This window comes from Ambystoma mexicanum, chromosome 3q (genome assembly GCF_040938575.1).
Source record: "Ambystoma mexicanum isolate Mex_15411 chromosome 3q, UKY_AmexF1_1, whole genome shotgun sequence".
NCBI lineage: Eukaryota > Metazoa > Chordata > Amphibia > Caudata > Ambystomatidae > Ambystoma > Ambystoma mexicanum.
The window spans coordinates 350,460,779-350,487,508 of record NC_090926.1 but is presented as its reverse complement, the minus strand read 5'-3'; the positions used below and the strand labels follow the sequence as shown (position 1 = coordinate 350,487,508).

At 48.1% G+C, this 26,730-nt stretch overlaps 1 protein-coding gene across 1 annotated transcript in view; it reads left to right on the top strand.

The window, feature by feature from the left end:
- GALNT10 (polypeptide N-acetylgalactosaminyltransferase 10) overlaps positions 1-26,730 on the top strand; it is a 1,380,999-nt gene that overhangs the window by 547,122 nt on the left and 807,147 nt on the right. Inside the window, exon 4 of the mRNA XM_069653980.1 lies at positions 3,731-3,897. Coding sequence (XP_069510081.1) covers positions 3,731-3,897 — 167 coding nt within the window. The remainder of the gene's footprint in view (positions 1-3,730; positions 3,898-26,730) is intronic.

Genomic DNA, 26,730 nt, shown 5'->3' with positions numbered 1-26,730 from the left:
CTCAGCAGTCCGCTACATCAACAAGTTAGGGGCCACGAAATCCAGAATGCTGGCAGAACTAGTGAAGGATTTCTGGCATTATTGCCTCCAGAACAACATTGCAGTGACTGCAGAATACCTTCCTGGGAGTCAAAACAGTATAGCAGACTGGAACTCTCAATATCTTGTAGACTCTAGCGATTGGAAGCTACACCCTCTGATTTTTAGGCGATTACAAGAAATATGGGGACCTCTAGACAAAGATCTATTTGCGTCCAGACTGAATGCGCAAACACTGAAGTACTACAGCTGGAGGATAGACACGGGAGCAGCCGGTACAGACGCCTTTCTGCATCCATGGAACGGAGCAGTCCACTACGTCTTCCCGCCATTTGTAATGATCACGAGAGCTCTAGCGAAAGTCCGCAGAGACAAAGCAGAAGTGGTGATGGTGCTGCCTTGTTGGAAAGCGCAAGCCTGGTTTCCAGTAGTGGTAGAACTTTCTACGGATTTTCCGAGGATAGTCCTGAGCATCCCGGGCCTTCTACTCGACCCGACCGGTCGAGTCCATCCGCTGGTAGAAGCAGGCTCCTTGCAGTTCATTGCCTGCAGGATTTCAGGAGAAGATGGAACTTGCCGGGAATCTCGGACCTCGCTGCAGACTGTATCCGAGATTCCTGGGCGCCTTCCACCGTTAGGAGCTATAACACAGCTTGGAACAGTTGGACGCAGTGGTGAAAAGAACACGGTTTGGGTCCCGTTTCAGCACCTCTAGTGCACATCCTCAATTTCTTTGCTTCAAGGTTTCAGGATAGTTGTGCCTACAGAACGGTAGGAGTTTACAGATCCGCAATTCCAGCAGGGCACAACAAAGTGGAAGGTAGTGCTGTGGGGGAACATCCAGCAGTTCTGCGTCTCCTCAAAGGCATACAATTGAGAACCCAAGGTTGTAGTTTTATGGGACGTCAGACTTTTTCACCTAGTCCTTAGGTGGCCGGAAAATGAAGCTTTGTCCCGTTCACAATTGTCAGGCAAATTAGCTATGCTCCTGTGTTTTGTAGCGTGCCGGAGAGTATCGGACGTGAAAGCATTAGAGATTGATAGAAAGATATTTTATCCAGAAGGGGTAGCGTTTACTATCGCTAAAAGAACAAAGACCGATTCCAGAGTAATTTCCTACTGTATTTTGCGGAGAATAAGAAGTTGTGTGGCACAGTGCATTAAAGATTTTGAAGCAGCAACAGCCCAGATTAGACCACGCGGCGTAACCTAGTTGCTTATTGCGCGTAGGAAGCCCCACCATGCGGTAGCAACAGCGATCATTGCGAGATGGGTGAGAGAGGTGATACAGTGGTCAGGGATAGACTTATCCTTATTTGGTGCACATTCTGTTAGAGGAGCAATGGCTGCTAGAGCGTTTGCGACGGGAGTGTCTCTGCAAGATGTTATGAAATCAGCAGATTGGTCTTCTGAGTCTACCTTTAAGACGTTTTATTTCAAGTATCTGATATACGGAATGGAGTGATAGCAAGCTTTGAACAAGCATAATGCGAGCCTCCTGTCTTGTCATAGAATAAAGATTGCCCATGCTAATAGCTCAGGAAAGTCTTCATTCTATTAAAGACTAGGAGGCGAGCATTATATCCCACCCGAAATGTCAAAAAATGAATTGATATTGTGATGTACTGTGTGTGGCATCTTTTGGTTCATTCCCACCCTCATGTGACTTTTTCTGTTCTCGCAGGAAATGACCAGAAGGCGTTGTGAACAAGTTGGTTGATGAACAAGGGATATACTGGCAAGTTGTCCCCGTTGGACCGATCAGTTATGCCAGCTGCGAATCAAGGCAGACCTTATGGATTGTGTTGAACATATTCTGGACTAGGGGTGTCACGGTATTAGTTTTATGACGGTACAATAACCTTCTTGCCAAATGACGGTATATCATGGTTATCGCGGTATAGCAGGTGGAGTTAACTAATCTTAACAAATATTTTCTAAAAGGTCATAAATTGTCAGATTATTCATCACAAACAAAACCAGGCACTCGGGGCCAGAATTGGGCTTTTCAACATACTTTCCACTGAAATGCCACCCCTTGCTTCCACCAAACACAAACACACGTCTGGAGGAGGAGGAGGAGGGGGGGAGCCCTGCTGCGACTGGCAAAGCAAACTGAATAGCTTTTCTTAAGTGGTCATTTAGGCTTTTAGCTCCCCTACTGGCTACTGGTGAAGATGAACATGTTGCCATCTTGATAACCTGCATGCCACAGATCAATGGAGTCTGATGGTAGTATACGCTTGTGCGCATGCACACGCACTCGCTCTTTACGTTACAGCCTTTAGTTTACTTCCGGGCCAAAAGGTGTTCAGTAATCACGGACATGTTACCCTTTGGTATGGCAGCAGGGAATATACCCACAGAGATGAGTAAATTTCGCAGTGTGACTTATTATATGTAAATGCAATGATAGAACCAGGGAAATCCCCCATTGTCATATGTTTAGAAAACATTATCCATTATAAATATATAAACCCCAAAGCCGCCAACCCAAAGTCCCGGGAGGATAGCTGAGCGGCAACGTGCGCGCCTTGGAAGCAAAACGACACGAAGCAACACAGGTTTGATCCCCGGGTCCGCGCTTAGAAACCTCTGGGTGTTTAAGCGTGTTATAAATACGCAACTAAGACAAAAACAATTACACAACTAAATAAACAAAAACAATTTCTTTAACAGCGCCGCGATGCCTGCGGGCTGTGTGAGGGCTTTAAAAAAAATATAAATTAAAAAAAAAGCAAACCCTTTTCCTCCTTGGCACTGTGTTTATTCTTCCTATTGCTAACATATTGATTTTGTGTCAGGCACGTGTGGTTTATGGAATGGCATTAAAAATTGCTCAAACTGAAACTACTTGGCAGACGGCACATCCAACAGTGCAAGACCAAGACTACGCAGCACTTGCTTACTACAGCCTTTCCAAAACAGATTGAAAAGCACACTTAACGGTATGAGCGGTATACCGGTATAAACAATGTGACGGTGGTTATTGTTCAATTAATTGGTTCACGGTATCTTTAACGGTATACCGTAATACCGTTACATCCCTATTCTGGACTCACTGTGGATCTAAAACTCTAATGGCAAAGAAAGAGGAATGGAACTGGGGGGCGGGGGGAAGTGTTTATGCCCCGATCTGGGCACTGATTTGTGGATGGATAGAGGCCAGGACTACAGAGGGCCTCAGGATCATGGGAACCGTGGTCCCTGGAACTTTAGTTAACATTTGTTGAAATATGGAACTTGTAATTTTATTGATTTATTTTTCCTAATGACATGCAAGAAAAACTAAAACATAGTTAAAGTTTTAAAGTGCTGATATGGCAGTATTAAAGAAAGTTTAAAGCATAATGTGAGCCTCCTTGTCTTTAATAGAATGAAGACTTTACTGAGCTATTAGCGTGGGCAATCTTTATTGTGCTGGTTTATCTGATTGGGACTTTTCCAGATTACATTTTCAGTTCTATAGTATACAGAGCACATCCAGGCTAAAGTTCTTTGTAGATTATTTCTTGAAGGACCTTAATTTACTTTCCTGGTTCACCCTTTTCAGTTTCCTCGAATTGTGATTTCTAAAGCAGTATATCGTTGCAAGCTGAAAGAAAGCCATTCTTGACATGAATATGATCTAAGCAGAAGCATTATCCCGCTGTTGACAAAAATGAATGTTTCTTGTTTTCAATGGTCTTAGCTGCAAGAGCAAGTTGTACCTGGAGAAGCTTCCGAACACTAGTGTGATTGTGCCATTTCACAATGAAGGGTGGTCTTCCCTCCTGCGAACTGTGCACAGCATCCTTAATCGTTCGCCGCCGGAGCTAATCGCAGAGATAGTGTTGGTGGATGACTTCAGTGACAAAGGTACCATTTCCAATCATCAATGTGACTTGAGATGTGTCTGGACCAATTTATAACAAGCACACTTCGATTAGATCTTCTATCTGCAGCATATGTTTTACTTTGGCTTTCCCCCATTGAAGATAACAAACCATCTGCTCAGATATTGTGCGACAGACCTAATGTTCAAATGCTCTGTATAAGCATGTGCTGAAAAATTCAGGCCTTCCACAAGTCACATCTGTAGTGTATTTTATATAATTTTGGTTTTGGTCCATATAGACGTGATATGCCAATTTCATGCTCCATATTAATGCAATCCCATCCCACAATTCAGGGCAAGGAACAGAGTGAGGTATTCAAAAATTGAAATGTATTTAAATTAATGGAAGCAACTTAAACGGTCTGTCTCCTGCTTTAGCCTGAACCCCTCTACAATATGGTACATATAACATTATACAAAACGGAATTTTACCTGCCTGTATTAATCTTGCTATTGTACATCCACAATGGTTTCCACTTTCAGACACCACAATTTCCATATACATATGCTGTATTCTAATAAACACTAGACATACTAACATTCTACTTAACATGGTTTTTCTATGAACATTACTAACACTTCATTGGAGCATTTCACCTAATGCAGGTATGGTTAAAGCATTTGATTTTCTCTGGAATCAAGGCAAGGATGGTGCTGGAGAAATTGCTAGCACATGTGCAACGCTGTGTGTTGTGAGCAAGCAGTACTAGCACGGCACTTGGAGTCTTGCTATCGTTTCTAATCATTGAAGGAGGAGTTTCAACTCCAAAAGCCTAACACCGGCACGGAGCGTGATGCTGTTTATTGTGAGTGTTTGGAGCCTTGGACCGGGTCTGAGCCCTGCGCCGTTTGCTGGGTAAGTAATACCAGCGACGAGAACAGCTGGTCAGTGACCGCTGGAAGTGCCCCAGGAAGATAGCTGTTTCAACCTTGATAAATACCCCTTTGTCTGGTTTTTGTGACTATTATTTTAAACTTTGCGGAAGGGGAGAGCGGAACACTCCACTTTTGTGAACTGTTGTGTTTTCCTGGCGCACGGCCGGCTCTAGCTAAAAGGTTAATTCGAATGGATTGTGTCCTCCCACGTATTCCTCATTTTAGATATTGGTATCTTCCAGCTAGCTGCTTCGGAAATTTTTCACCGGAGGGCGCTGTGCTCGAGGCAGTGGCGTCGAATGTCCCTCGAGGGCCGCCATCGAACATCAACGTCATCCGTCGTATAAAGGGCTCGAGCCGCGCCTGTTAGCATCAGTTCATTTTTTCTCCGATAGCTTCCTTCGTGACATGAAAAACGGCACTTCAGTTTCAAGTCATTAGGTCTTCATCGTCGATTCCTTCCATGCCCAAAACTGGCTTAAAAAAATGTCAGAAGTGTGGGAAGAAAATGTCGATCACCGACCCCATCAAAATTGTCTCCGGTGTTTGGGCCCTGACCATCGGGTCGACAAGTGTGGTTCCTGTCAGGCGATGAACAACAAGGCTCTGAAGGAACGTAGGGGTAAACTGGCAGTGGGGAGGAATCCTCAGTCTTCTTTGAAAAAACTAAAAGAATCGAGGTAATCTGGTGGAAAGTCTCGAGGAAATCAAGATCGAGAAGTCGCTCAAGGAAATCTTCTTAGTCTTTGTCGAAGAGACAACACCAATCTCCTTCTTTTCCTCCTAGTCGGCTGACACAAGGGTCATCCCCTATCCTTTCAAACATGATTCCCCTGAAAAGTGGGATGCTTTCAGAACCTCCATGTTAAAATTTTTCGAGAATGCAGCCCAGACCCCTTCGAAAAAACCATGTGGAGACCATGCCCCTTCTCACTCCAAAAGTGACAGAGGGGAGGTCAAAGACCAGACGCGCGAGATCTGACAAGTTGTCAAGGGTGTTTCCCTGATGCCTAATAAAAAAAATCAGACCTATCGGTGCATAAATCAGAGGTGACATCTGTCAAGATGGCGTCGGGAATCCACCCGCCATCGGAGTCCATGTTGAAGGTTACTTCGACGCATCCTTCGAAGGCTGACCTCGAAGATGGCATCGACACCTTCCTCCACTACCGAGACCATTGTTAATTCCGGCGCCAAAATCGACACCCTTGTCGAAGCCAAGATTGATGCCTGTCAAAAAAGTATACCAGCCACAGCCTAGGCAAGACTTTTTCAGATCAATGACTTCCATTTTTTTCAACTTAGTTTTTCTTTAAGACAAACCTTCAACTGATATAACGCCCACCCACCAACCTCCCCCTCCCTTTCACCCTGTCTGCCCCCCTCTTGATCCAGGAGAAACAGCATAGTCTGTCTCCCTCTCTGAGGTGATCGGCACGTCTTAGAAGAATCCTGTGCCCTCAGCCACTTTGTCGAGGGCCTCTTCAGACAGTCCATCTTTCCCTTGCATCACGGATCTGATTCTTCCTGTGGGTCTATGATTCCCAACGGCGTTATGGACTTCGGGCACCATGCCCTGCGCGCACCCTCCTTTAAGTATGTTATCAATTCGGACCAGTCCATCCTGAACTTCATGTGCTCTCCTTGTATTGAGTAAGTGAGCCACTCCATAGCTAGCACCGACCATATTTTGGAGACCCACTCTTGCTCTTGTGGAGGTTCTTTGGATTTCCATCTGCGTGCCAGCACCAGCGCTGCCGACATCCTCATGATGATGTATACTTTCCAGCAGGATTTTGTGGAAATATCTCCCAGGGCTCCTCCCAAGCATTTCATATTCAGACCCCCATTTTTGCCCCCTACATTCCCCAGGGTGAGCACCACTGCTTGACTTATTTTCCCCCAGAACGTGTCCAATTTTGGACATTCCCACCATATGTGGGCCCATGTGCCAATTCCCCCACAGCCTCTCCAGCATCCCTGAGATGTGAGCGGATAGATCTTGTTCAGTCGGACTGGTGTTAGATGCCACTCGACCAATAGCTTTAGCCACATCTCGCGGATCTGAATGGACCTAGTCAATTTCATCATTTCTGCCCACTGTACTTGCCAGTCCTGGTCTCCTATCTCAGTACCCGTGTCCACCTCCCATTTCCTCATGTATTTCCTGGATGGTGGGTTTTCCCCCCCTCCTTTATGTGTTAGTATATTGACGCCATTAAACCCCTGTCCCCTGAATGCGTGTCCAGATATTTCTCAAAGGGAGTTAACAATCGTGTGCCTGCCGCAGTTCGGGGTGGGACAGCCAATGTCTCAATTGTATGTACCCATATATGTGCCTCTCGTCTAGATTAAAGTCTGACTTGCACTTCTCAAAGTCCTTCACTCTGCCTTCTTGATACATATTGCGTATCATCCGACAACCTCCCCAATACCATGTTCTTGCAGCCTGGAGTGTATTGTGAGTTCTCGAATATAGGGGTTGTAAAGACTGGAGGGGGGCGTCTGTACTTCTGCTCTCTATATGTTAGAGGAGAGGCACAGAGGACCCCAGCCAAGATTCTCTATTATTGGTACGTGGTCGAGCAATCAAGGCCTAGCTTCTCAGGAAGGTGATGCGGGCTGGTTCTTAAGTGCAGGGTAGTCTCCAAGCCCCCACAAAGGAATGTCCACACACTGTATTAGTTAAAACACAGTCTATATATAATTAATATTCAAGGTTATGTACACTATCACAATAACTCACTTTGTGTTCAGAAAATGAATAATGGTAAATATATACAGTTATAAAGTGGTACCACAATTATTATTAGATCTCATTAAAGTGCATCAACTATACTGTCAAAATGTCACACAGATCAATAAAGAGGAAACCAGCAGTAGTGAGGGGAAGGAAAGCAAGATGGTTGAACAATTGGCAGAACACTGGCCTCTACCAACTAGGCACAATTGTGTGTGGAGATCCCCCCCACCCCCAACCTGGGCAACCTGTGAAGCAAAGATGTATCACAAGCCCAGTCCATATATTGTTCTATGAGTCTTATTTCCCTCTACAATAGTTCTACAGCCCCCAATGTACCTGGAATTGTAGCATTCGTCGACAGGAAATCGACGGCCCTTCTTGAGTGCCCACCCTTTAAGTCAGGAGTCACGGGTCGTCGAACGTCCGACGGGAACAGGGTGAACTATGGCGGTGAAGTGGCAGCTTCGTTTCTAGCAGTGCTCGTCGACGACCCAGCGTTGGTGTCCTGCAAGGAAGAGGCATGCGGGGCGCCTCGGTGATGATAGTTCTGGTCCGCAAAGAGATGACGAAGAACTGTGGGCCAGCAAGGGCGTCGAGTCGTCGGCATCTCTGTGGTCCTTAGGTGGCAGGAAACCCACCGGCGGATGATTCTCGGCACGTCGACGGTCGCAACTTCTCCAGTGGGATAAAGCGGGTGGCGATGCAGACGAGAGTGTCTATGGATCAAATGAAGTTCTTAGGCAAACGGGAGCACGGCTGCGGCGGTCGTCGACAGAGGCGGACAACAGTCCGGGCGCTTCTCTTTGGGATTCCGCAGTAGTTCCGTCTCCGGTCGGCAGCCTGTTGTAGGTCTGTCTACCAGGGAGCTTTGGCAAAGATCAGATGGTGCACGATGGTCCCTTGTAGCTCGGGAAGAGGGCGCCTTACCAGGTCCTGTCTGGGTCAGTCCTTGGAGACACAGCAGCTTTCAGATTGATGGAGAGCAACAGCAATTCTTCTCTTCCAGCAGGGCTTCAAGGTCAAGCTTCTGTTTCACTCCAGTTACTCCAGCTACACTCAGGCAACCAATCGGTCAGAAGGGCATTCATGCAGGCAGGCATCCAATCAGGTGCATTGTGCATTCAGGCCATTCACTCCTCTCCAGACACTCACATCAAGTTATGTGTATTGTGACAAGTACCCAGCCATTCAACACTCCCCACTGCATTCATACCATTTTCGGGCAGGGCTGTCTCAGTCATTGTGTCAAACACCAGATACTAGACACCCACAACACAGAATGCGTATTTGTCACACACTCCATTCACCCAGGTCCCACCCACAGGGTGTACCCACAACATACAGTCACTGGGAAGGCTCCAGCCAGTCTGGCCTGGGCTTCACAACAACACCATATATGGGTGGTTTGCGGCGGGGTGTTGCTGCGGCAGTGCTTGGTGATTGTTGCTCCTCTATTCCCAGCAGATCCATGCCTTTCTCGCATGTCGTAATCTTATGTTGCCTGCCCTGCCAGGTGACGCTCAGATCAAACGGGTGAGGCCATCTGTACTTTACTTGTTGTGCTCTCGGGTGCGTCAGAACCGGACCCATTCATCTCCTTTTAGCCAAAGTCGCCTGTGCTAGGTACTGATACAGGAAGATCTCTGATCCATTATACGTGATGCTACCCACCTTTCAGGCCTTTTCCAGTATCTTCTCCTTCGTGACAAAGCTGTGAAATGCCACTGGGACGTCTCTTGGCCTAGCGCCGGGCTCCGCCCAGGGAATCCCCACTCTGTGGATTCTGTCAAATTGGAGATACAAGCCCGACTCCTCATCTAGGAGGTCCATGAATATGGTTGTTAAAGTCTGCGTGAGATCTTGGGTCTGAATGGTCTCTGCGAGGGCTTTAACCCAAATATTGATCCGTCTGGAGCGATTCTCCAACTCTGCCTGCAGCTCCAGATTCTGAGTGGCCACAGCTAAGGTCTCCAGCAGATTTTCCGTCTTCCGTGCGTCTTCAGTCATCTCTTGTATGGCCCGTTCATGAATGTCAACCCTCTCCTCCACTTTAGTAATGTTCCGTTTAAATCCCCTGAGTCTTTCTGCAAGATCCTCCCTTTGGCCTGCTGACGTGATCTTATCCACCATCTCTCCCAGGAATTGTTTAAGTATACCGTGCGTAACCAATGCATCATGAGGCATGGATGGAGTCCTGGATTGTGTCCCCCGCTCCTTCCTCCCTGAGTGAACCCCCTTCCGCATCGGGCTCCCTGGACCAGATTCTGGTAAGTGTCCCATCCTGGGTCTTTTTCATGCTCTTTGTAGCTGAGGAAGGATCTTTGATTCTATTCTGTTCCTGGACATTGTGAAGGGAGTTAGATTCTGATCTGGGCACCCCCAGCTGTAAGGGTCTCGGGGCCAGAGGTAGAGCGTTGCTCGGGTACCGCAGGGGGCCTCCCTATTGCCCTATGTCGGCGGTCCCCAATCTTGGCTTTTGGCGCCGGCCCGCGTACCCTTCATTGAGCCTGCTGACGTTGGTGGAGTAGAGAGCCTTTTGGCCGGAGCCAGTGGATGACCCAATATGTCTGGCGCACACTTGCTGCGGGTTAGGGAGCTTCCAGCTAGATCCCTCTCCTGAAGGCATTGGTAGGGCCCCAAGGGGCCCGAAAGTCTCAATAGTCTCGGCCTGGTCTGAGCCCCAGAGCTTTGGGCGAGGTATGTGCCTCTCTAAATGCGGCTAGGTGCAGCAAGTCTTCCCCTCGCCTCTGGGGTTTGCGCACATTCGCTGCAGGGCAGGACCCGCCTGGTCACAGCTAGCCTGACCAGGGGAAGCTTGTGCCTGCCCGAACAGCTGGCAGACACCCTGGGAGCTCTGATTGTTGGCTGTCGACCCCGCTGATATGGCCTGGCGAGGCCTGCGTCCAAGGGCAGCTTTCCGGAGGCCCCTCCTTCCCTCTCTCCTTACTTTATACTGAGGCTGCTTAATGGCGAGGGTTCACGCGGGGCTGGGGTGGGCCCCTCCACCTGGGTGCCTCGTGCCTTTGCCTCTGTCCGGGGACCCCTCTCAGGGCACCTGCTGCTGCCACTTCCAGCTGCCAACCTCTGTGGCGGGCTGCACCGCGAGGGCCCAGGGCCGCCTCCAAGGCTGAGGCGCTGGCAGTGCTCTGTCAAAACTGCACAGGGTTGCTGTTCCCAGGCAGCCCACAGTGCTCCCATCTCCACCGCCTCTCCCGGGCACTCTGCATGCACACCACAGCCCGCCGGCAGGGTCGCCTGCAGGGCTGGTCCCCCCACCCGATGCTCGTGGCATTCCAGTTAAGGACGGCCCAGCGCATCCTATGCTCTACGTCGCTGGGGTCCCCCAACGTTGTTGGAGGCTTCACTGTCTTCACTGGGCCCCCGTGACTTATGTACCGTAAGGTCCCGTGATGGAACGTCAAGCCGCCACCTCCAGTGTGTTTAGTTGCAGGACTCTGCCGTAACTGCTCCGGAGCGCACTCCGCCCGCGCTGCTCACGGCCGCTTTCCAGTCCCCCTGACACTCTGCTCGGCAGGAGGATGAAGTAGGGGGGCAAAATCAGCCGGGGGGGCTGTGTGCTGCTGCTATGCCTCTGCTGGCACCGCCAAGCCCAGAGCGGATCAGGGAGCTCGGGCATTGCAGTGTTCACCAGTCAGTGGCCATCTTGGATCAATGACTTCCATTTTTGAGGAGCAATCCTATGAAGAGGAAGTTACTCCGGCTGGAGTAAAGTTTGGGGCTAGAGATGTCCCTGAAAAATTAGTAGACCCTAATTCTAAAATGGCTGATTTATATGAATGCCTTCAAACAGCCAGTGGCCTGGATACTTCCTCTGAGGTACACTTTGATAGACCCGACCCTGCAGATGCGGGGTACAGAAACTTAATGAATAGTTATTGAATTTATGGGATGGAATGCAAATTCACAAAATTTTGACCAAGATGACATGACGGACATCCTCAATGAAGGCCCTAAAAAGGACCCGTCTCCCTTTTCATAAGGCATTACAGAAAAGGGTCATGGCCACATGGGAAACCCCAGATTCTGGCCCAGCTATAAATAATTTGTTGGGGAAGTATAGGCCTTCCTCAACTGACTCTGAATACCTATCGAAACATCCCTCGCCTGAGAGCTTAGTGGTGCAGGCGGCCACATCTATGAGACAGTCTGCCTATTCCCCCGGATAGGGACGACAAAAGGATTGATGCCTGGGCGCGGAAAGTTTTTTCTTCGGGCAGTATGACCTTAAAATCCACGAATGTTACTTGCACTCTTGCAAGGTTCACATACAATCCCAAACGGTGTATGACGGCAGCGGCTGAACACATCCCTGAGGGCGAGGAACGGGAGGGTTTTCTCGCAATTGTCAGATGGAAAGGAGGCTGGGGGGGAATGCCTCCAATCGGGACTGGACATTGCTGATAGCATAAACAGGTCCATGTTGCATGGCTGAGAAAATCGGGTTTTGCACCGAATGTGCAATCCAGATTGCTCAATATGCTTTTTGACGGCTTGAGGTTGTTTGGCAGCAAGGCAGACGAAAGTTTAGAAAAGCTGCGGCTAAATCACTTAGTGCCTCTATAAGACAACCTCAACAACACTCCTGCTCAAGGTCATCTTCCTGGAGCAGTCGTCCCTTTCGTTTCTACTCATCATTTGGGAGAGGGAAGGGACAGGCCAGTCAAAGGACAACAAAGAAAAATCCCTCGTGGTGGAAGATCAAAAGGTGTTAGTTCAGCCCCAGCAGCGGCAACTGTCCCCTCAGCCACTGCTGCAGCCGCTGCAAAGCCACTCTGAGGCCTTAACCCACAAGACCCTGGTGGGGGGTAGGATCACTCAGTATCTGAACGAATGGCGGGGCATTACTTCAGATGCTTGGGCACTGGAAACAGTAGCCCAGGGTTACTGACTTCCTTTTTGACAAAGGCCTCAGGACCATCCACCGGGAGCCAGCTCTGCCAAAATTCCAGACCTGCTCCTTGTGCAGGAGATTTTAACCCTGCTAGAGAAAGGTACGATAGAACATGTACCTGTAGTAGAGAGGAACAAGGGTTGGTACTCCCCTTACTTATCCCAAAGAAAGACGCAGGATTGAGACCTATCTGGGACTTATGAAACTTGAACAAGTTCCTCGGGAAGGACAAGTTCAAGATGGTAACCCTTTCTCAGATCCTTCAGGCTCTCCAACTCCAAAACTGGTTGGTATCATTGGACCTTCAGGATGCTTACTTTCATGGGCTGATCCATCTCAAGCACAGGAAGTAACTGAGGTTCGCGATTAGCATTTCTCACTATCAGTTTTGAGTTCTGCCATTCGGGTTGACCTCCGCCCTTAGGGTTTTCACCAAGCTGATGGCGGTGGTAGCGTGGCAGCGAGTCTCAGGAGAGAGGGGATTCTCCTCTACCCTTACCTGGACAACTGGTTAATCAGGACGAGTTCACCCGAACGAGCCCAAGAACATCTGACCATGACCTGCCACTTCTTACACAGACTGGGCTTTTCACTCAATTTCAAGAAGTCAAAAATGATACTATGCCAAAAGCCGAGGAGAGAGCTCACCACATTCTGCAAATGGTAACAAAGTTCCTGAATGCCCAGCATCTACTGGCCTTCAATTTCCTCAGGTTGCTCGGTCTCATGGCATCCTGCATTTTTCTGGTGCCAGAGGCCAGATTGAGGATGAGATCCCTTCATTGGGCCCTCAGAACTCAATGGTCACCATATTCGGGGAATATGTCAGATCTTTTGCAGGTTCCGGCCATAGTGGCTCAAGATCTACTATGGTGGGCTTACAAGGAAAGGAGAATCTTTTTGGCAACCATGGCCGGAGATAATAGTAGTGATGGACGCCTCACTCACGGGGTGGGGAGCCCCACAACAATGATCTGACAATCAGCAGTCATTGGTCTCCATTGGAGTCCAAACTGCACATCAACCTTTTGGAGCTGAGGGCAATCAGACTAGCTGTGAAAGCCTTTCTGCCCTTTGTACAGGTAAAGAATGTCCTGATAATGATGGCCCACACAGTGGCCATGCACTACCTCAACATGAGAGGAGGCGTAGGATCACTACAATTGTGCAGAGATGCAATGCAGCTCTGGTTCTGGGCAATAAAAGAAGGAATCTGTCGGCAGTTCACCTAGCCGGAGAGCAGAACATGGCAGACGCTCTGAGCAGGCAGAGCAGTGTCCCACGAATGGGAACTAGCTCAGGAAGTCCTTCAAGAAATCTTCACCCTTTCGTGAACCCCTCTAGTGTATCTTTTCGCGACCAGGGTCAACCGGAAGTGCGATCATTACTGCTCAAGGGAATTTCTCCCAAGAGGAGCTCTAGGAGACGCGTTCGTGGTGGACTGGGAATTTCCACTGCTGTATGAGTTTCCTCCAGTCCCTGTGATTCCTCAAGTAATCAGGAGGTTGAGAAAGCTCAGGAAAACCATGATCCTAATTGCCCTGAATTGGGCCAGGAGAACGTGGTACCCGGACCTTCAAGACATGTCCATCTGCCCTCCAATACGTCTTTTCACAAGAGGAAGGTCGGGTTCTCCATCCAGAGCTCAAAAAACACTCAGCCTTCACGCTTGGCTTCTGAGAAGCTGAGATATAAGGATCGAGACCTCCCGGACGACGTAATGGAGATTTTGCTTTCGGCCAGAAGACCACTAAGTCCTTTTAGAGGTGTCATTGGAACAAGTTCAGTAACTGGTGCAGGGACAAGAATGTGGATCCATTCCTATGTAATACTCATATGGTACTCTTTCTTGTTACACTTGGCCAATTTGGTGCTCAATGTTGGCACTATAAAGGGATATTTAGCGGCGCTATCTATTTTCAAGCACTCCTCAGAAGACGTATCCTATTTTAAAATGCTCTTGGTTATTCAATTACTGAAAGGGCTGAATAATGTGTATCCTCCAACACCTTTTCAGGCACCCGTCTGGGATCTAAATTTAGTCCTAATGTTTCTGACATGTATAGCTTTTGAACCATTACATTCTTGCCCGTTAAGGCTTCTTACTTTAAAACAAATTCTGCTAGTGGCAATTACATCGGCCCGCAGGGTGAGTGAGTTGCAGACGCTCTTGTAATCCGCCTCCACACCATTTTCCATAAGGCCAAATCTTAGTTAAACCCTCTTTCTTACCAAAAATAGTCTGACTGCCAGCTGTCACAGAAAATTACGTTACCTTCTTTCTACCCTCCTCGGCATGCAAGTAAGGAGGAAGAAAGATTACACAGACTGGACCCAAAAAGGGCTCTGTTTCTAGATCTACAGATTGGCTAAATTCCGAAAACCTGACCAACATTTTGTCAGATATACAGGGCACAAATTGGGTCTAGCGGTATCCAAACAAAAGCTATCCAGATGGATAATATTGGCAATCTCTGAATGTTATAAATTGGCTGGAAAAGAGTCCCCAGATGAACTAAGGGCTCATTCAACTAGGTGCATGGCGACTTCAGCGGCTCTTCAGAGGGGTGTTGCAGTGTAGGACATTTGCGCAGTGTAGGACATTTGCGCAGCGGCCACTTGGTCATCTATGCATACTTTTGTGAAACAGTATTGCCTCGATTCAACATAATTTCAAGTGTCTTTTTGCAAAAGCAGTCCTACATGCAGTGCATGTGTAACTTCTTTTATCTGATATTCCCTCCTCCAAATTCATACTGCTATGGGAGCCTATCTAAGATGAGGAATACGTGGGAGGACACAATCCATTCGAAGAACAAGTTACTTACCAACTGTAACATTCTTTTGGTTGGATGTTCCTCCCACATATTCCTCATCGACCTTCCCAGCGTACCCTGCTGTACAGTTTACGCCAGTTGCTCTCCAAAATCCTTCAAAGCCAAAGGTCAATAAAAGCCTGGTCAACTGTTGAGGCAAATAACATCATAAAAACAGAACTGAAGCTAACGGGAGCGGCTCGAGCCCTTTATTCTATGGATGACATCTATGTTCGACGGCGGCCCTCGAGGGACATTCAATGCCACTGCCTCGAGCACAGCGCCCTCTGGTGAAACATTTCCAAAGCAGCAAGCTGGAAGATACGAATATCTAAGATGAGGAATATGCGGGAGGAACATCCAAACGAAAGAACGTTACCGTTGGTAAGTAACTTGTTCTTCTTGGTCGCTGAGCTTAAATCTTATTGAAAATCAAGTAGTCTTGGGAGTGTGCTGGATGGCTTGCATTCACAACCTTAAAACAAAGTAAAAATTATGCCACCCTCTTCCAACCGATCTCAGACGAGGAAATGTTAGCTGCTATGATCCTTCCTCTTCCCCACTCTTCAGGTGAGGGTTGACCTGTGTTGGCGCAAGACTCCCCCCGACTCCCTTTCAGTTAAAGCTACACAGGCCATAAAACAGAACACCTTAATTACAGAATTTTTTTCCCTGGCCCGAGAGGTATTGAACTTGCTGATTACATCAGCTGCAGCATGTGGTGTGGCCTAACACCTAACTCCTTGGTACCAACCTGTAAGGGGGCTGGCGAGGCAGACAAATCTTCAATAATAATTTTCAAATGCCTGTTGCAACTACTTTTAAGGCTTCCATTGACTGAAGCCAGGTCGACACTCCTCCGGACCTGAGCCTGATTTCAAACCTCCCGACAAAACGGGCAACAACTCACTGCGTCAGATTTCTTTTAATCTTCTCTGGCCCCTTCATCCACACCACTACCTCGAAGACATTTTTCTGCAGTCATGAGAAGAATGGAGGATGTCTCTGGGGAACACTGCAACTGGCTATTTGCTGAAATTAGCCGAGTCCTCTGCATGTTGGTCTCATTATATGAGGGCATTCATAGAGAAACTAAATGGAATTAAGTCCCCCTTGAGTCCTTACTCTTCAAATTTGAGCATGTAAATTTGCACGTAGCAGCAAAAAAATGTTTTTGCTCGCACTAAAGACCAGAGAGACCCTCATCAGGCTGCCGGGACCACTGAACTAACCATCTGATCTACGCAACCTGGATGGTACGGAATCGCAAGATCAGGGGGCACTTACTGTCCACATCTCGGCACAAGGACATATATTAAAAACTCCATCTATTTCTATTGATTCAACACACTTGGAACAACAGGTTACTCGTGCATCGGCTTTGCCCGCTTCGCTTGAGAGGGGTCACTTCCACTAGAGGATATTTTGAACTCTGCTTTGAATGTAGAGCCTGTGGTAACCTCGACCCCCCCCCTTTCTTGCAGACGGGATGGAGGTGCGCAGTGCAAGAAAACTAAAAACTGCTCCTACAATCAGTCTGAAAAGCAGGTGGTACATCATTTTGCGTTCTCTTATTGCTCAGTCTACAGTTAAGGTTTCACTGGCCAAGCCTGTGATTAAAGCTTCTGTATCTGTTTCCAGGTCAGTTTAAATGGGCATTCAACTGACACTGTTCCTAGACTGCCGAACGCAGGAGGGGCAAATATAGGGGCATTCATTCCTGTTGTACACACTTTAGAAATGCCTACTGTAAAGGCAGCAGCTAACCCTAGTGAGTCCACTTGGGAGGCAGAGGCCTCTAATTTATGTTTGCCTTCCACAAACTCAATGAGTGGTGCCTAACTTGTAACCCAAGTCCAACCTGTTGTTCCTTAAACTAGTATCAAAAGCCTTCAGCTTTTTTTGCAGGTTTTTGATAAACTAGTTCCTCAAAGTGATTTACTTGATGGAAATTTGGGGACTTATTTTCTACAGTCGGCCCCCCTTAACTCTTTTTCAAACAAATATCTGCAGCAAGGGGGAACGCAGGACCGGCATCCAAGAGGTCAGAGCGGCTTAACCACTCTTATTTCCCAGACCCAGCGCTTGCGTCAGGAAGACCGCTCTCCAGCAAATCTCTTTACGATCTTGATTGAGTGTGAGATTCCTGACACTCGTCCTTTGGTGCAGAATCGTACAAACATATTGTCACTATTAAGAGAGATTCCGGCTTTGTTGAACATTAATTCTAAGGATCTGGATCGGATCCGTTTCATAGAACACTGCAGAACTGATTGAGCTATGATTTCCGTGAAGTCAAGAAGGAACAAGACAACCTTAGAATGCTGGGCTTTGACTTGGTCACTTTTACCGAGAAGAGATGACCTGGGTACGGCACCTTGCCGGACAGTAGATATCTGCTAAGCACAAAGTCTGCCACTCGTAGTGGTGGAGGCGGATTTGTGGAAGAGCAAATTTTGTCTCTGAGAAGAATAATGGCTTCGCAATTGGTCCTGGTTGCTGGGTACACCTTTAAAGTAGACAGGCCGGGAGCCTTTGTCTCCAGGGTCCTAGTGGCTTTTCACTGGTTACTTGGAACTCTCGTGGGCATAACCACTTATTTAACATTATGCAGATTTGTCAAATCATTCGGAATTATAAAATTATTGCCCTTCAGTAATCCTGGCTTCAGTCTCCACCCTCCCTGGATGGTTATTATGTGTCCTTCCAGAGAGCAAGATGAGTAGACTATGGTCGCCCGTATGACGGCCTATTGACACTAGTAAGTTGTAAGTTCATGTCCTGAGGTCAGGGTATTGGACAGTTCCTTTGGATTTATGGCTACACACATTGAGGTTCAGATGAGAGGGGGCCGTTAAATATTATGATCATTAATGTACATTGGCACCCAAGTATGTGCTCATTGGATGATGAATTGGCATTTATTACATCTTTTGTTACTGAGTGGTTTATAAATATCCTCACTGGCATGTTGTGCCGGTAGGAGACCTGAACTGGGACTGCATTGGTTGTTATTCATGGCTAGAGGGATTAGTCAGCAAGGGGCAAAGCTGGTAAATGGAAAAGGGTTTGCTGCCTATGTCTGTTAAACGGGCAGTGCTTGCGGACATACATTCTCATCCTACTTGGTCTAATGGCCTCAATAATTTCACCATTGCCTACGTTTTTGTGGGAAGCTGGTTCTTTGGTAAATGCTGCCCACTTGAAATAACTAGAACAGACTTCAGTGACCACTCACTGCTGATGTCCCATTTCGACATTCTAGTCCTGGCGGGTCCGGCGAAGTGTCATTCTAATGGCTGGACCACAATTTCTCTGAATAGCAAGGGAAACCGAATTACATGGTCTCCGGCACTGGCCCGGCCAGTCAATGAGAGTCTTATTAGACGCATTGTCTTATCTTGGCCCGGCCAGTCAATGAAAGTCTTATTAGACGCATTGTCTTATCTTGGGAATGGCAGTTGGATACTTTCTCAGTGGACAATTTCTAATGTTTTGATGGTGGATACAATTGAGGCTAGCCTACCGAGAAAAACAGCGATCCGGGTTCCCCGAAACATTGCCATGTATACTGTAAATATCTTGTCCTTAGGAAACTTGAGCTGAGTTGGTTGGTCAGGAACATTCAAAGTAACAAGCTCCTGACCGCCTGGGAGAAAAGTGATTACTTAAGGCCAGCGCGTCAATCCGACAAGAACTGGCGGCGTGCTTCGTGTTCGCGAAGGTATCCATTGGACGCTGTGACTGTTAACAGTTCTGTCCAATAAAAATTCTCGGGTGTCCTGGTCTTTGATTAAGACACAGACACTCCCCAAACTGGTAGGATGGTCAACGTGGTAGCAGAGTCTGAATGGGTATCTCACTTTGAATCTCTCTATGCTGTCCCTAAGCGGTCTCTGCCAGTGAACCTGGTTTTGTCCCCAACACGTACAACGATGAATAACATAAATGTTGGTTAGAGGTGGTTCTGGGAGTGATCTAAGGAATTAGTCTGTCTCGGGTTCCCGGGCCAAATAGACTGTCACATTATCTATTTAAATCACAGCTGACCTGGGCGGTTGTACTGTCGACTTTGTTTACCCATGTGCTCCTGACCGAGCATTCCCCACCACACCCTACTTGGTCACAGGCCCATGTCATTCCCATTTATAAGAAAGGTGCAAGAACGAATTCATACAACTGTAGACCCATTGCGATTCTGTATGCTGACAGCAAAGCGTTTGCTTGCATTTTGCTGTAGCATCTAGAGACCTGGGCCGGCCAAACTGGGAGAATTGAAAAGTGCCAGATAGGGGTTTTATTAGAAGTATGGGGACCTCCCACAATGATCTAATGATTAAATGTCTTCAGCAGAAAGCCTGGACAAGGGGAAGTAACCCTGTCTATTTTGCTTCTGTGGACCTCACAGCAGCTTTCAACGCTGTCAATCGAGACCTGCTGTGGCATAAATTACAGAAGTGGGGGTTACCGCATGGACTGTTGAGGTTGATAGTGGGCCTCTATGAACATTCGATTATCCAAATTTGTTTAAATCATCAAGGTCAGCTGTCTCGCCCAATTCCTTCCTCTAGAGGAGTTAGGCAGGTGTGCATTTTGGCCCCCTGCCTATTTAACTTGTACATGGCTGATGTAGGCAAATATTTACAACTAAATGCCCTTGTACCCCAAAACCTCACAAGTTAAGACCATTCTGGCTAGGCTATGCTCATGAGTTTTTGATTTTTGATAGCACGCCAATAGATCTGCAACACTTGCTTGACAGTTTTTTTACTTTTGTGGAGGCTCATTCTTTAGCCATCATTCCCACCAAGACCAAAGTGATGCAGTCATCATCTTCTAAAAAAAGTGTCCTTTTGGTGGTGGATTTAGGCTGAGCGAGTGGATACTATTGATTCCCTGATCTATTTGTCTTCGTGAGCACTTAAAATAAAAACGTACTTCAGTCTTGGCTTCTTGTATGTGCAACAGAATTATCGAATCAGATTTTACCAGATATTTGTTTCCATGAAGGGAAAATCGTCCCGAAGATCCTTTATGGGATCAAAGTTTACAACCTGTCAAAAGTCGACTATTTTACCCTTTTTGGAAGCCTTGATTTGGAGGAAAGCGCTACGTCTCGCCCGCTCAGTCCCACACTCTGTCATATGATGTGACTTGGGCCTAACTTCCCTGAAAGTTAGGGCTTATTGGAGATACCTCTCATTATGCAGGAACATCATGGTATTTAGTGAATTACTTGGTAATTGGTAATCCTCAAAACACTGTTTGGGCATCTCTGAGGAATAAGTCGGGGAAAAGAGTTCTGGAGTCCTGAAATAACTGGAGGAGTTATGCCTTGCTTTAATGGCAGAATGTGGGTGTGATGTCACTGAAACGATGCAAGGTAAAACGAGCACTCTATGACCTATATTGGGTTAACACAGTGGACGAATTCCATCAATATCCCTCAATGGGTCATTTGAGGGGGATCACAGAAAGCAAGGCACACTGGCGCCCTTCTTCACGTTTTTTCTCCTGTTAAATTGATCCACACGAAAGATTCTGGTATGATATGGGCTGGCCAACGAGGAGTTGCTTTTTTCAGGTTTTGTCAAGTCCGAGAGAATCAATAAAACACTTGTTAATCCAGTGCTGTGCAGGCCAAGGCCTTAGAGAGAATGCATTTAGAAAGTACGTCCACAGGTTTAATAGTAGAGGCTCTGAGGCACTACTATTTATCGGGATCTACTACCTCTGTAGTCATAGCAGCCTTCATTTGTTAGAGCCTTGAAGATGGTTAGGAAATCTGATCACTACTGACTTTTTTTCCCTACATTTTTAGTATTGTTATATTTAACTATTGCGTTGTAAAAAAGGGAAACTTTTTTGGGGTATATGCTTTTTTTTGTTTTGTTTTTTAAAAATTTGTTTTCATGATTTTCTTCTTTGTTGTTTGACTTGTTCTCCAGCATGGGGTCTGTCATGGATTCACATGCTCATGAATATTCCCCGTCGTCAGGCTGAGAATCCTCGGTAAGGAAAAAATCAGTATCAGTTTCATTTCTGATCTGTCTTTCTTAGTAGTAACCAATCACTGGTCTCTGGGTCATACTGCCCCCAGCCAATGACTGCCCTCTCCCTAAACTCCGCCCCTGGCAGCCATCCTCAGATTTTTACCACGCTAAAGTGTTGGGAGTCCTCGTGCTATAGCTCTCGAGATTTTACTGCGTTTTGCGGTTTTTCAAACAGATTTATCTCATTTTTCGGTTTAATCGAGCCTGAAGCTCCACCGTTTCTACTTCCAATCAACGGGGACCCGTTTTGGGTTCATCTTTGCCCCTCAAGGGTGAAGTTTTCGTCGAGTTACGCTTCTTGGAGGAGTCCAGAAGTTTCCGAGGCCTACCTCGTGGATGAGAAGAACATGGCCCAGGAGAAGGGAAGCTCGACTCCTGGTAAGCTGTTCAGGATCTGCCCGGGATTCAACAGCTTCGAGGACAAGATCTCACTCAACAAAGCATTCCGCCATGCAATTCGATGGTGGGGCACTCGCGCCCATCTAGCCGCGGGCAGGGATTTTCAGACTCCAGCATACCAGGTGACGGTGATGACGAATGCCTCCCTGGTGGGGTGGGGAGCGCACACCGGAGATCTTCACGCGAGAGGCCTGTGGCTGCCGGAGGAGAGGCCGCTCCACATCAACATACTGGAGCTCCGAGCAGTGTTCTGGGCCCTCAAGTCATTCCTACCGTCCCTCAAGGGCAAGGTGGTGAGGATCTTCACTGACAACACCACCACAATGTTCTACATCTGGAAGCAGGGAGGAACCAGATCCCCAGCCCTGTCCAAGGACGCCCAGCATCTATGGCACTGGGCCGTTGCCCTGGGAATGTTTCTGGTACCTTTTCATCTGGCAGGGATAAAAACACCATCGCCGACTCACTCGGCAGGGAGCTGCGCTTGTGCCACAAGTAGGAACTACGCCAGGATCAAGTGGATCATCTCTTCTGGCGATGGGGCAAACCCCAAATCGACCTGTTCGTGACAGCGACGAACTCCAAGTGCCAGAGGTTCGCCAGCAGGTTCCCCCAGCCGAGGAGCATGGGCGATGCTTTCTCATTCCCCTGGGACAGCGCAGGCACATCAACCAACTCAAGAGGTCCCGGTGCAGGATGATCCTCGTCGCACTGAGGTGGCCGAGACAGATATGGTTCCCGGATCTTCTTGACTTGTCAACGTCCCCACCTGTCAAACTGTCGACGGACGCAGATCTTCTCACCAGAGAAGGAGGCACCATTCTTCATCACGACCCAGAGTCGCTGAACTTGCAGGCCTGGCTCCTGCAGCACTAGAGTTTGGAGGGTACGATATCCCGGCTGACTGCAGAGAAGTTCTTGCAAAGGCCAGGGCGTCCTCAACTCTCAAGTGCTACGGACACAAGTGGAAGAGGTTCTCTGTCTGGTGCTGTGCAAAGAAGATGAAACCTCTACAGATTACAGCCCCTCAAGTGCTACCGTACTTACTGTTGCTGGCCAAAGCTGGACTAGCACCATCAAGATACATCTGGCAGCGATTTCCCGATACACCAGAACTGCAGGACGGTCGTCCCTGTGGTCTCATCGCCTGGTGAAGGAGTTTATGAAAGGACTCTTCCGTTCGTTCCCGCCGGTGAAGGCTCCAGCCCCGGCGTGGGAGCTCAACGTGGTGCTGACCAGGCTCATGGGCCTGCCATTCGAGCCCTTGCATTCGGCTCTGTTGAAGTCCCTGTCGTGGAAGACAGCATTCCTTGTGGCCTTCCCCTCTGCACGACGCGTGGGAGAGATTCAGGCCCTCTCCTGCAAGCCTCCATACTTGACTTTCCACGAGACGAGGGTGGTGCTGAGGACGCACCCCTCCATGCCCAAGGTGTCGTCGGACTTCCATCTCAACATCACCACCACAGTGTTACCAGTCTTTTTCCCGTCGCCTTTGTCGCCGGCTGAGAGGACTTTGCACTCGCTGGATGTAGCTAGATCGCTGAAGTTCTACGTGGACCCAACAAAGAGTTTTTGGAAGATATCACAGCTGTTTGTGAACCAAGGGAAGGCTCTCTCGATGGCTTCCATTTCCAGATGGCTCTCCGGCTGCATCATGCACTGTCATCGGTTGGCAAACCGACCGTTTCCCAGCCGTCCGAGAGCCCATTCGACCAGAGCGATCACTGCTACCATGGCATTCTTGTCTGGTGTGCCCCTGCTGGACATCTGCAGGGCTGCTACGTGGAGGTCGACGCACACCTTCACGAGATTCTACTGCGTTGACCGGGATTCCAGGCAGGAGTTCAGTCGGCCAGGCAGTGCTGCGCAACCTGTTCGCTTAAGGTGAGCCTGGTGAGGAGGTAAGAGATGCTTAATGTTGAGTTTTATGTAATGCTTAATGTTGAGCCTTGCCACCTCCCGTGGTTATGCATGTGTGTACTGCTATGTATTGTTATATTCATGAGCATGGGAATCCATGCCAGACCCCATGCTGGAGAAGGAACAAGTTACTTACCTGTAACTGTTCTCCAGCATGGGTCTGGCATGGATTCACATGCAAACCCTCCCTCCTACCCCTGTGCGGCTCTTCACTTGGTCATACTGCCACTTTACGTGCTACCAAATCTGAGGATGGCTAACAGGGGCGGGCTTAGGGAGAGGGCAGTCATTGGCTGGGGGCAGTATGACCCAGAGACCAGTGATTGGTTACTACTAAGAAAGATCGATCAGAAACGAAACTGATACTGATTTTTTTCCTTACCGAGGATTCCCAGCCTGACGACGGAAATATTCATGAGCATGTGAATCCATGCCAGACCCATGCTGGAGAACAACAGTTACCGGTAAGTAACGTATTCCTTATTAATTCATGTTCAAGGTTAATTGTTTTTTTTTAACCAATAAAACAAACTGAAAAAAATGCAGGTATGGTTAAAGCATTTGATTTTCTCCGGCATCAGGTCAAGGATGGTGCTGGAGAAATTGATATCACTTGTATTAAATATATCTATGCACCAATTGCCCTGTGGAGGTGAAAGGTAGTGACTGTTTTGATTATGTAGAGGCCTCTTGACATGTAAGCAAAGACTGGCTAAAGACTGGCTAATGTAGAGCTATGTGTTAAGCCATGTACATGCAGAAAGTAACTGGTTTGCTTTGCCTCATGTAAATTTGTATTGACAATTACTGTTCTAAATCCACATGTACACTGTTTCCTGCGTGTGTGGGTGCTGTTCACAATATAGAAATGTATGTGACTTTTGTTAAACCAGGATTTATTCTTTCATTTATCATTGTGTGGGTGTATATGGCATTCCTTGCACATGAATGGATTCCTTTCTATCAAAAAATATGAACAGTTTTAAAAGGGCCTGCATTTTACAACTTTCAGTTGATTTATTTCAAATTTCAATATTCCTCATCTTTTGATCTCTCTTTTCCAGCTTCAGCTGCATCTGAATTTTTTTATGGCAGAGGGCACTGTACGTCGATCCCATCGACTCGATGTCCCCTGACGACCTCCGTCTCAAGGTCTAAGTCATCACGTGTGTGTGTGTGTGTATGTATATATATTTCTGAGGCTTGTGGAATCTGCTTAGATCACATGCGGTGCATAGGCCGACATCTAGTGGAAGCTGTGGAGTATTACAGTTTGTTTTTCGAAACTCGAAAATGGGCGTCGACACAGGGCGTGCCAGTAATACTATCCCTAGTGTGACGTCCACTGTACCCATGATCCCTCACGCGTCTAGGACCCTCAGATTGTTTTTTTCCGCCATGCTGGTCGGAAGCACTGAGCGGAGTTTCCTGACTTAGTCAGATTTTGCAAATATTGTTAAATATTTCCCTTTTTATTCCACGTATACGTCGAGCCTCCGAACATCGACACTCGATGCCGGATCGGAGAAAAGTCAACCGTCGAACTACAGCGACGGATTTGGGCCTTGGAAGGCCTCTGGCCTCGGCCCGGGCCTCGGAAGTCCTCTGGACTCGGCCCTGCAAGTAGGGAGAGTGGGGGGTGGCACATATCCTACACTCTGATTAATATAGGTACATTACTTATATTCCTACACTCCCAGCCCGCTGCCACAGGGTGCGTATGGAGGGTACCCCTTTTCAATTTTGCCCCAAGTGCAAACGCAAGTATCCTTGGGTTGACAGACATGCCACGTGTAACCTCTGCTTGCCGAGGGACCACCCCGAGGCGAATTGCAGAGCGTGCAGTTGGTTCAAGCCGAAGACCCTTAAGGACCGTTAGACAAAGCGTTGGGCCCACCACGCCAGGCGACAAGAGGCCATGGCCGCGGAGGACAAGAGGCCATGGCCGCGGAGGGTGCCTTCAGCGATCGCAGCGACGCCGTACTTTCGGACGGCGAGGGCAATGTGGCGTTGATGGACAGCCAAGCACAAGTCCCCGACCTCGGAAGGTTGTCCGGCAGGACAGCTATGGGGAAGACACCCGGCGACACAAGCTCTACCCACACCACTTCCAGCAAACAAAGGTCCAACCGAGACTCGACGTGTATGTCGAGTTTTTGGAAAGAGGCACGTAGAGAACGGTCCACCGAGTCAGTGTCCTCTGGGCGTTCGCGTTCGAGATCGCCTCATGACACCAGGCAACCCTCCACTGTTGCTAAGAGTGCCTCGCTCCCCTTAGTGAGTGAGGTTCGGTCGTCGGAGGACGACGCCGACCTCTACCCCCAGGCCGCACTCCAGGAGTCGGCATCTGCAGGCAGCGCGAAGGCTGCTACCGAATCCCTCTCCAGAGACAGGGACTCTTCCCCCGAATCTCGGCGCCAGGCGTCGAAAAGCTCTGATAGGGCCCAAAATTCGGGGAAACACTCTTCCACCCGCGGGGAGGGGGGAAAACAACGAAGTAAGCAGTTCCAGCCTACTTCCACTCCTAAACTACATTCTACTCCACCTAAACAGACGGACAAGTCTCAGTCTCTTGTCCCTAAGGCCCCTGTTCAGGCCAGTAGGTCTAGTCAGGATAAAACAGGGAAAGCACTCCAGAATAGTTATTCCCAGTTCAAGGGAATGGTCCAGTGATGACATAGATAGAGTAATGTCAAGGATGTCATCATTTGCATATTTCTACGCCAAAAACCCGGAACACTTTCTATCTTAAACCCCAGAAGGGGCAACTCCCTCGGGCTCTAAGGATCCAATACCCCCAAGTAAGAAGTCCCGGGGTGAAGCACCTACTCAGTCTTCAGACCCCTTTTTATATACAGCCTTATTCTCAATATCGGGAAGATCCATCCGTTGGTGAGGATCCAGACGTGGGCATGTTCGAAGAACAAACTGGGGCGGGCTATTATGGGGATGAAGAGGACCAAGGGGAGGAGGAGGACGAGCCAGATACATACAGGGTAGATTCCCCGGTAGAGAAAGAGCCTGCGGTTACCGACTCCCCTGTCGACAACCAGCCTCTCCTAAATGAGGTCCTATCCAGAGCGGCACAGCACTTC